The following is an 11,003-nucleotide window of genomic DNA, read 5'->3' on the forward strand; positions in this document are numbered from 1 at the left end:
CCACCTTTGATACCTGATGAAGGACTATTGGATACACTAGCTGATATTTGTGTAAGGGCAGCTTTCTTTAGGAAAGCTTTGGAAATTGTTGCTTGCATGGAAGAGCATGGTATACATCCGAATAAGACCAAGTACAAGAGAATCTATGTGGAAATGCATTCGAGGATGTTTACAAGCAAGCATGCCTCGAGAGCTAGACAGGACAGAAGAAGGGAAAGGAAAAGAGCAGCAGAGGCTTTCAAGTTTTGGTTGGGATTGCCTAATTCTTATTATGGAAGTGAGTGGAGGCTTGACCCGGCATATGAAGAACATGATACTGAGTCTGCTTGAACCAAATCTACAATACAAACTTTTTATTGAATAGTCGAATATTTTCAAGGAGAAAACTTTATTGTATCATACTACTTATAAAGGTTGAATTGCTCAGCAACATCTATTATTGGATATCCTCAGTCTATCATACATCTATTTTTTTTCAAAAGCAGTAATGCTTTACAGAGTCTAAAATACAAGGCGTGGATATCGGACAGTTTAGTGTCCTTGAGAATGTGAAGTGCTTGAAGACGTATAGAATCACCATCTGTAACTGAAGAAGCTATATTAATAAATAGAAGAGAAGGGGAAATAGAGAAACAAAAATTGAGAATCAACCTGCTAGCTAGAGCTTTGCTTAACCTATCCCTTTGACCTTGATGATTCACTAAGTGAATAAGATGATGATAACACCTGCAGTAAGAATTTGGATAATTCTATATGTACATTATGGTATCTATAAGGGTATTCATAATATACACATGGAATTTCATGATTGGAGGGTTGAAAAAACTGTTTTTCAACTCTTCAATGATGTTTGCCATTTATACATTATAGACACCCTTATGGACACCATAATATACATGTAGTATAACCCACAGAATTTTAGACTCTTAATTATGGTAGTAATTTAAGACCCACAAACACCATCATCAGATCCTATTTGCTTGCATTAGATATCTGCTAAGTTGCCAGAAACAGCTTGAAGGCACCTATGTGTGCAAATGATTTTGAGTCGGTACGAATCCCTCTCCTTCCGGTTCCGTTGAGGCTGATTTATCATATTCTGATATTATTGATCGATTTGGGCATATATGCAGAAATCTTATTGGAGACTTCGATTCATCAGTTTTAAACATGGAAGATCATATTCAAGTTAAGCTAACAGATCATAACAATTTCATATGTATTTACATCCCTGAAGATTCAAGTTCTTTTTTAATTTTTGCATTTTGTGAGTAAGAATTGCAAACTTATGTGCAAATTATGATAAAGCTACAAATGACAATACCTGATAAGTCCTTGGCCCCTTCTTAAATAGATAATCAACACTGTTCAAATTATCTATAAAAGTTTCGAATATCTGGAACATTAAACCAATCCTATCTACCAAACTGTATAATTTCATGGGCAAATAATGGAAAAGTTGGATGTTTCGTTTGATAATTTCACCTTTTTGTAGAATCTAGATCAATGCAACAATTGAACTAATCAATGGTACTTACAGAAATTGAGAAGTTATCTTTCTGCAGCGACTTTGACGGCATATTCAGAACACTCAAAAATCGCTTTGCTACTCTGTTTATTCATTCTATCACTCCGCCCAAAATCAACAAAACCATTTTCATCCACATATTTATCATACAATTATTCTTTCATTATTTCAATAAAGTCCTTCATAATTTACCTACCATAATCAATCCTAAATATTTGGATTACTAAATAAAGAATCTGAATAAAAGTTGTGCAGGTACATGAATATGCATTTTTTAAGAAAATAAATAGCCAGAATCAGTAGTACATCATCATAGATTTTAGCAAACCAATCAGAAGCTGTAGAACTTAAAGATATTTGAGAGTGAACAAGTCAAAACTTTAGCACATTTACAAGGTTAAAAGGAGTTAAATCTTATCCACTGAGTCTTGTTATTAAACACCAATGCAAGATCATTGACCTTTACTTGCCTTTCTTAATACTAATTTATTACAAAAATTGTTTTGTGCATTCCCTGAGGCATCCATTTGAACAATTTTAGTTTTGTTTCTGGTCTGTTAAAGTATAGCAATACAGGGAAAACAGAGTACTTTACTACAGATGTTAGTCTCCTTAGGTAGGAACTTTCACTAGCCATCTTTACTCACCTTTTGCTCCATAAAAAAGATATTTTCAGTTTGGTATTATCCAAAGGAAATATATATTAGTTAAATTTCATGGGTTGTTGACCTAGTTACTCCATTCTAGATTTTCCATCTTCCGTCTCACTGCTAAACATGAAATCAGAGCCTCCACACCTTGAGAGAGTATAAAGCGAATAGACAATTTGACAATTTGCAGGCATCCATCTTTTTCAGCTTAGACATGATAGGCAAATGACTGCAATAAGCTCTTTTTCAAACCACTGAAAGAGCATCAAAAATTTGAGAAATAGACAGTCATCTATGTCATCCATGTACCTGACCATCCCAAGAGTTCTAGGATCATCATGAGCTTCCTGGTCGTGTAAATGGTCTGGTCCTTGCATCACACCAAGGGCCATATCTGATCTAATGCAATCAACATAATTACATGAGCAACTGGTAAGATTCTCTTGTGGTTCTATAAGTTTGAGATCCGAAAAGTCAGCAATAAAATATTCATGTCTCTTAGAATACTCAATTAGCCCTTGTGGTACATATCAAGGTAACCAGTTGAGGGAAAAAAAAATGAAGAGCAAGGACATACTTTCTATGAGATGCCGATTTTGAAAGTTGTCGTCTAGCCACTTATTTCTTACAAGACAAACTTACCATAGCATCTTGAGTGCTAATTTCTTCTGTTAAGCCCCAACTACTAAATACAGATTCTTTGCCTCTGTAAGCTCGCTCGCTCGCTCTCTGTCTGTCTGTCTCTCTCTCTCTCTCAAGATGACTCAGTCTTTACCCGCTTCTTCCATGTCTTCTCTTTCTCCTCTTGAAATAGGAACAGAATCTCCAAACTAGACTCATGCTGTTATTATTGCTCTTCATAATCTATGACATTTTATGGCAGAGAGCAAATTGAATGTGAATCTTACTATAAGATAGGACTGGAGAGGATAGGTCCAGATAGAGCATTAAATAACATACAACCAAAAGAAAACACGAGAAGATTTTCTATCTAAGACAAACTATAATCGAAAACGAAGCAAAGATTCATTCTTCTAAGAGCTACAGCTTGTTTTGTATGTCCTAACTTTACATCCATAAGGTCAGTAGTTTTTGATACCACTACATTGCATATCACAAAATTGGGAAACTGGGAAAATAAATCAAATTAGAACGAAAATAAAAATTAAGAGAAGAAAGAGAGCAAAAGGGAAAACGGAAGAAGGGACTTTTTAACCAAGCTGACTAATCTTCAGCAACTAAGATACCCCTTAACATGACTGAGAAACGTATATTCAGATTTTAAGGAGAAAATGCCACGTAAAAGATTTAGATGCAACAGTCAATTGGAAAAACGAAGAGGAAGGATTATACCAGTCACTTGTCATAGGATCCATATTCACTTCACCATGTGTTTTTTAGGACCAAAATGGTGCGGAGGATAAACCGAGTTCTTTGTTGGGATCGAGCGTGCTGGAGAGTGGAGAAACGCCTTGTGTTGATGGAATGAAAGAGCTGGAAATTGGAAAAAAGAATAGGCAAGAAAGAAGAAAGACCATTTAACTATGTGATTAGTGATTAATAAATGATTTATGACTTAATATAGGACCACTATGTATAAATTTTGTTAGGTGAATATTACCTTGTGTAATTTATGACTTATGTGATTGTCAGTCTTAAAGAGTGTGGTATGTGATTATAGTTATAAGTCATAAATGTGATCAACTTATTTTTAAAGGTTTTTTACAAGTTTTTTAGTAGAAATTACACTAGCACAATTTTTTAAAGATTACAATTCAAAAAATCGGTTGAGAGTTTGTTTATTCAAAAATTAAGTCGTAATTATATATTTTAATGATAATATAAAATTAAACTACACACCATCCAGTAACCCACTCAAAGCGTGATTTAATCCCAATTTTCTCTCTCTCCCCCCCCAAATTTTTCAATTGGGGCTCAGATTGCCATTGCAATGATTTTGAGGTGGTTTAGGACAGTTTGTGTGGTGGTTTTTGGTAATTTTTAAGGCATTTTGTGGTAGTTTTTGACGTGATTTGTGGTGATTTTGAGATGGTTTTATGGTGGTGGTTTTTGAGGTAGTGGTGCTTGTGGTGTTGGTGGAGGTCATATGCTCATAGAGTGCATGTCAAATGTTGTGTAGATGTTGATAGTGTCAATAATAGTGGTGGGTTACAAGTCACATGTACCAGGTGACAAGTTATTTTGCATTGGTCACATATAAATATTCACAGGTCACAATCAAATAGAATTAGTCATAGATCATATTTATATGTCACAAATCACACACCTGTGGGTTACGAGTCATATTATATGTCATAGATCAATGGCCACCGTGTGTGGGTCACAAATCAATGTCCACAAGTCACATATCAATTAAAATTGATCTTAGATCAATGTCCATAAGGTCACATGTCACATGTAACTAGTCATATATCAAAATGCATAGGTCACAGATCACAAATTCAAGAGATCTGCTCAGGCGCCATTGATATCTCCAACCTTGGTTTTTCGAATTGGTCACGAATTCAATTAACCAGATTTCGTCGATGAGAATTGAAATTATTTGCTCGGTGAGTATTCTGTAAATTACACGAAGGGGTATTTTTCAATTTCTAATTTTAAAGTATAGATTTAAATTACACTAATACCGCTCAATCGTCGACAATGATCATTCAATGTTCTCCGACAGCCGCTTTGTTTCTTCCTCTATCTCTACTATTTGAGTCACCGATGCTCAGTTGTCGTTGAGCGATGATTAGTTTGTCATTGAAGAAGTCGTCGACGATCTCTACAAATTCTATCTTTCCTCATGTAAAGTTATTTGGATGTCTATGGGTGGATGTCGTCGATCGATGGATGTCTACGACCGTACGAGAGTGACAATGGAGTGGTGCATGAGAGTGAGAGTGAGAGTGAGAGTGAGAGTGAGAGTGGGAGTGGAGTGGGGTGGGGTGGGGTTGGGGGTTTAGTAGGCGTGGGTAGATTAATTGAATATAATAATATTATTATTCAAAATTAAAATACTAATTAATACCTGACTTTTGAAATTTTGAACTTAATTTCTGAAAATTGAACTGGTAATACGATATATGAATTTTGGCCTTTTTGTAATAAATTATTGTAGTCATGAATTTATTTATTTATTTTTATTATTATTATTTTTTCCAATCAGAATCCCACTTTGTGGTATTTGGTATAGCCCAATTAAAATTCAATCATCATCAAAGTGCATATCCAAACCAGGCCTGTTTTAATAGAGCTATCGAAGGAGCGGCTATGGGGTTTCCCCTTGGCATTGCACTAGAAGCTGGGAACAATTTACTGCGAAGGGAGAAAGAGACTTGTTCATCACCAAACTTGTAAGTTAAAAATATGATTTAAACATCTGGGCTTTATACGTCGATTTCGCGCCCGACTTGGTTGTTGTAAATGATCAACACAACCTCGATCTAATCCTGCCGAGTTGCTATCATCAGTTGCAGGGAAAGGGGCAGATAATCCCCTAAGATTCCGTCCAACCTCATCGCTAATCTCTTCTCCTTGCTCGTTGCAATTTATTTTTTTCCCAAGATTGTTGTTTCTTGATGGTGATCTTCTTTATGCAACAGCGATTTTCTCGACTATCTCTCTCTTAAACTGTTGATGTGGTTGTTATGGTATGCTCCTTGCATTTTGAACTGGCCGCATTTATAGAGTAATCAGTGAAATACCTGGACCAAAATCCCGCAGTGGAACCCAGGTGGCTCCCCCCCCTGCTCGAGAAATTCTCAATAACTAGGGAGCATTTTTTTGCTGAATTAAGTTTGTGCTTAAAACTTAGAGAGGGATTCCATGGTAACTGGTAGTGAAAATAAAGTTACAGAAATATTTTCTGGTGCCAATGCCCGGGGAGTCTACTGAAGCTATGGAATTGGTTGGGATAATGCTGGATGGTAATTTGGATATGGAAAAGAAAGGGGAAGATTTTAAGAATTTAGGAAATGACACCAATATAGAGGGGGTGGAGGATTCGAATCGACGGTTTGGCGTGACAGGGGGTTCAATGTCTAAAAATGGAGTTGGCATGAAAGGAACTGTGGTTGACAAGGGTTTCGATGAGGGGAATCCAGAATCTCTTGGGGAAGAAGCTGGTCTAAATGCAAAGCAATATTTTCTCTGTAACGGACAGGTGTCAAATGGAACATCAGAAAATGTGGAGGGGATTCATGTTAAGCCTGGGTTGCTGATTCCTAAAAGACGCAGAGGAGAGCATGTAACCGAAAATGAAGGCGAATATTACTTGTCAGATCTAGTATGGGGTAAGGTTAGGAGCCATCCATGGTGGCCTGGGCAGATATGTGAACCTTCGGCAGCTTCTGAGAGAGTGATGAAGTATTTTAAGAAAGACAGCTATTTGATATCATATTTTGGGGGTCTGAAGTTGGCATGGAATGAAACATCAAAAGTAAGGCCATTTCAGATGTACTTCTCTCGAATGGAGAAATGTAGCAAAACTGAAGCTTTTTCTCATGCCGTGAGTTGTGCCTTAGATGAGGTTGCCAGACGGGTTCACCTTGGCTTATCATGTCCATGCTTACTGCAGGTAGTGCATGACGAGATAGAATCCAAGGTTGTTGCAAATGTTGCTATTAAAAAGGGATGGGGTAGAAGAAATGGCAGGGATGGTTTTTCCAGTACGGTCTCGTTTTTGCCTGCAGAAGTTGTTCAGCGCCTGAAGTCATTGGCTGAAGCCCCACTCTATAGAACTGATAGATTGGAGCTTGTGATGATAAAAGCTCAGTTACTGGCCTTCAATCAGTGGAAGCGTAAAAACAAGCTTCCGTTTCTCAAAGAGCTTGGTGGATTGTTCAATCCTGATGCTCATATTGCTGAACATGGTGGCGTAAGGCATTCTCTTGAAGTATGGGAAGGATTGTTTCCAGGTTCCAATGGTGCTGATCTGGTTCCATCTAAAATGGAAAAGTCAATTCCTCAAGATAGTTCTTGGAAGGGTAAGTACCTCTCAGGTAGTGATAAGCGCCCCCACAAAAGGGAAAGACGCATTTCAGCCCCAATGTCCCTTAGCAGCCCAACTTTACTAAATGGTCAGAAAAAGAAGATGGTTTTATCTGGTAAAAAATGTGAAACTGTTGATTTTCAACCATGTGATTCCAAAGTGAAAAGAAGAAAGAGTCTTTTGTTGTCAAGTCCCCATGGTAAGACATCTTCACAGGCTGAAACGTATTTTAGAGACGGAGAACCCATACACAGGGTTCTCAAGTATGGCGATGGAAATTCTAATCAAGCCCCAGCTAGAAGTGGTGAAAAACTGGCAACTGCTGATCTTCAAATTCCGACCCATGGTTACAGGATATCTCATGGAGAGAGAATGGTTCCAGCTGAGCACCCTCCTCCAGATGAGATTTATTCAAAGTTGTGCTTGGCTGCAATAGATCCAACTAAAGGGCACGACTTTTCAAGTTCAATAGTTAGTTCGCTTTGTGAATTCCGGAATTTAATTTGCCTGGGAAAAAGCAAAGCAAGAAAGCACAACAGGCATGCTGGGAAGCACGAGGAGGAACAAACGTCCATCTCGGGGACTACAGATACATTTGAATTTGTAGGTACAGAAGACTCGTATTGGAAGGACATAGTCGTTCAGAACATCTCTGAAGATAGGGTGCTATTAGAACCTGAGATCCCTACCAAGAAGAATGCCTCTGTGGCTGAACCAGAAGCTGTTGTAGGTATGCATGGAAGCACAGACAATAAACAAGAAAGAGATGTCATTCTGGATAAGGAAACAGATAATCCATCTTGTCTCATGGACGAGAAATCCGAGGAAAATTCTCCAATGGCACTGATCCTTACCTTTACAAATTTAGAATCTATTCCTTCAATAATCAATCTGAACAAGATATTTAGCCAATATGGACCTCTGATCGAGTCAGAGACTGAGGTATTGAGTAAAAGCAAGCGTGCAAAAGTGTTCTTCAAGAGACGAGCAGATGCTGAAACTGTTTTTAATGATAGAGGGCTATTTGGCATTTTTGGATCAACACTTGTCAGTTACCGACTCAAGTATTACCGTAAACTGGCTGAAGCTCCTACAACCTCAAAGCAGAATAAGAAGACAACACTGGTAGAAGGCAATGCTGTTTGAAAGTTTGACGAGGATCTATTGGGGTATTTCCTACTATCTATATTCCTACGTAGGTTGTACTAACATTGGAATAATGTGCACATAGATGAGCGCAACTGAATAATGTTTAATTTGAATAGATGCTTAGTAAGTAGAATTTAAAGAATGTCTGATCTTTATTTGATGGTAAGACATAAGCATGGAATTTGCAATTTGTGGGATATGTTTATATATTTCTTTTCATAGCGGATGTTATAGGGTGATTAATCTGGTCTTCTAATTTCCAAATTGCCTGCCATCCCTTGATAATTGTTTTGCACTGTAGAAATGTTCAGACACCCGATTTACTTGTTGACACGGTTTGAACTTGTTCAATTGTCTCGGACTATATAATGAAAAGGTACCGTTCTCAAATGAATCTGTGATCAATTTATATGTATATTGCGATTTCTTGAAGAATTTGTGCCATTGGATACTGAATTTCTAGTTCGCAGCGTGTCTAATCAACTGCTCGATAAAAATGGCATGGACAGTTAAATCTTTATTGGGTTAATATATAACTTCTAATCTCGTTTCAATTAACTTGGACCTATTGACGTTGTTTCAGTCTGTTCTTTAAAGTTAATCAACATTTGCCATTACACATGCAGAGGGTAGCCAATGTAACGCCCCGAATTCTCTAGCAACCCGGAACGTTACCAAACGTGAATTGATTAATAAAGTGCTTGAAGCAAATAAATTTTAAAATAACAAGAAATTCAATAAAATTGAACAACATTTAATAAAGATACTAAATTTAATAAAAATAAGCGGAACAATTTGGAATCATATCTTTTATCAAACATTAATAAAAGTAGTTCTAACAAATAATAAAAATAGGGCTAATTGAAAGTTATGACGTGACTCACAATTGAGTCTAAATTTAAAAATAATAATAATCAACTGTTATTAAATATTCTAGTATTTCTAAAAATTAAAGTACTTCATGATGAAGATCCATTGGTCCAATATGCATCCATCCACCGCCGTCCAGCATACTAATTTCTACCTGAAAATTGTAAATAGAGAGGGATGAGTATAACGAATTATACTCAATGAGATGCTTGCTACTCCACTTTCAAATCAAACGTGAAATTATGCATAAATTCTCTTACCAACATAAAATGAGAATTATCACACCATGACAAATGATAATTCAAGCAAGCGCTGCAAATAACGTGAAGGCTAAATTGTGCCTTAAACTGTATCATGATTTCTCCCAAAGGAGCTCTGAACTGAAGTAATTAAATCCATACACAACAACGTATTTGAAAAAATGTGGACAAACCACTAATAGCACTGAGCATCTCACCTTTTGAAGATGAACGTGGAAAACAAAATTGCTGAAAACGTGATTCTTTATTGAAATTCCAAAGCCTTAAAAAGCCTTAATAATATGGAGAAATATTTTTAAAGAGGAGGAGAGAATAAAGACTTGTAGAAGAAGAATGAGGAATAGGTTTAGTGCTATATTTATACTAAACCATGGTGTGGGAAGTGGAATTTTGATAAGTTTTGAATTCTAAATTTCCGTCCATACACTCCTCGGCAACTAGACTTCTATCTGATTTGGGGATAACTATTTGTTTTGATAAGTTTCAAATCCACCACAATTATAAAAGATTTAATGGCATTGAAATTGTATGACTCCTTTACGTGGGTCATGGTATCTCCAAATTGCATGAGATATATATATTTATTATTCTAATAAAACAACTTAATTAATAGCTAATTAATTTCTTGTCTTCGATTAAAACAAAATAAATGGGAGAGTGTTTCAAATGAAATAACTTAACTAGTTTAATTAATTAAAGTCCTAACTATTCTAATACGATAATTATTAGAAGAATTTATCATAATCAAAATCCTACATGATTAGGAATAATAATTTATATCCTAATTAAAGTAGATTAGCATTACAAGGAATTTAATAGTTTCTGGAGTATTATTATTATGTTTTAATCAATTATCTTTAAATTCCTTAATTGTCAATACCTAACATATTTTATTCCTAATGGCCGAGAATTGCAAATTGTATGGATAGTAAATAAATTAGAATTTCATTTATACCTTGATTCTTCCATTGATTCCATCTTAATTCAACTTATCCAAAATATCATTTTCTTAATCCTAATATATATAATTAATTATTATCTATCAAAGGAGTCCAATATTGATATAGTAATTTAGTCCATATTGATAACTAATATTATTAACTAAGTAGCTTTCTTAATTGGCTATAACTCAAGTTTAACGAATCCAAATTGAATTTTTCTTGAGTCCATAATTCACCATTTATTACGAGCTTTAAAATGAGCCCAATATTGATAGGGTAATTCTAACTCCTTCAATAATTAACTATTTGGCCTATTTAATAAAGGTATAAAATCTGAAACTTATTTTCACTTTGGTCCCTCAACTATAAAGATATTCACATAGATCCAAATTAACTATAGAGATAACCAATTAACTTGTATAAGGACTTAACTGAACATTGCATTCCTATTAAATAAATTAATGCTAAGTAAAAATTCGGAATTTTACAACCTACCCTCCTTAAAATAATTTCGTCCTCGAAATTTACCTTAAGTTAGTTGAAAAGCTCGGGATACTTGATTTTCATCTCTTCTTCCTTTTCCCAAGTTGCTTCTTCCATTCCATGATT

At 35.7% G+C, this 11,003-nt stretch overlaps 2 protein-coding genes and 1 long non-coding RNA gene across 3 annotated transcripts in view; 2 read left to right on the forward strand and 1 right to left on the reverse strand.

Annotated features, from left to right (window-relative positions):
* LOC111391719 (pentatricopeptide repeat-containing protein At3g09650, chloroplastic) overlaps positions 1 to 481 on the forward strand; it is a 1,901-nt gene extending 1,420 nt beyond the window's left edge. The window contains exon 2 of the mRNA XM_023016969.1: positions 6 to 481. Within this exon, the coding sequence (XP_022872737.1) occupies positions 6 to 330 (325 nt within the window). The 3' untranslated portion in view covers positions 331 to 481. The remainder of the gene's footprint in view (positions 1 to 5) is intronic.
* Positions 482 to 2,118: 1,637 nt separating this feature from the next.
* Positions 2,119 to 3,821, reverse strand: LOC111391741. The gene is made up of 2 exons (XR_002702163.1): positions 2,488 to 3,821; positions 2,119 to 2,407 (listed from the first exon to the last, which is right to left on the reverse strand). It is a non-coding gene; the product is annotated as an uncharacterized LOC111391741 (long non-coding RNA).
* Positions 3,822 to 5,370: 1,549 nt separating this feature from the next.
* LOC111391735 lies at positions 5,371 to 8,563 on the forward strand. The gene is made up of 2 exons (XM_023016986.1): positions 5,371 to 5,537; positions 5,655 to 8,563. The coding sequence occupies exon 2, from the start codon at positions 6,059 to 6,061 to the stop codon at positions 8,318 to 8,320; it is 2,262 nt and encodes a 753-aa protein (XP_022872754.1). The 5' UTR covers positions 5,371 to 5,537; positions 5,655 to 6,058; the 3' UTR covers positions 8,321 to 8,563.
* Positions 8,564 to 11,003: the final 2,440 nt, after the last annotated feature.

This window comes from Olea europaea, unplaced genomic scaffold (genome assembly GCF_002742605.1).
Source record: "Olea europaea var. sylvestris unplaced genomic scaffold, O_europaea_v1 scaffold83, whole genome shotgun sequence".
In the NCBI taxonomy this organism is placed as follows: Eukaryota; Viridiplantae; Streptophyta; class Magnoliopsida; order Lamiales; family Oleaceae; genus Olea; species Olea europaea.

What these genes read in the sequence shown, in the direction of transcription:
- LOC111391735 (XM_023016986.1), top strand. Translation starts at nt 6,059, where the DNA reads ATGCCCGGGGAGTCTACTGAAGCTATGGAATTGGTTGGGATAATGCTG.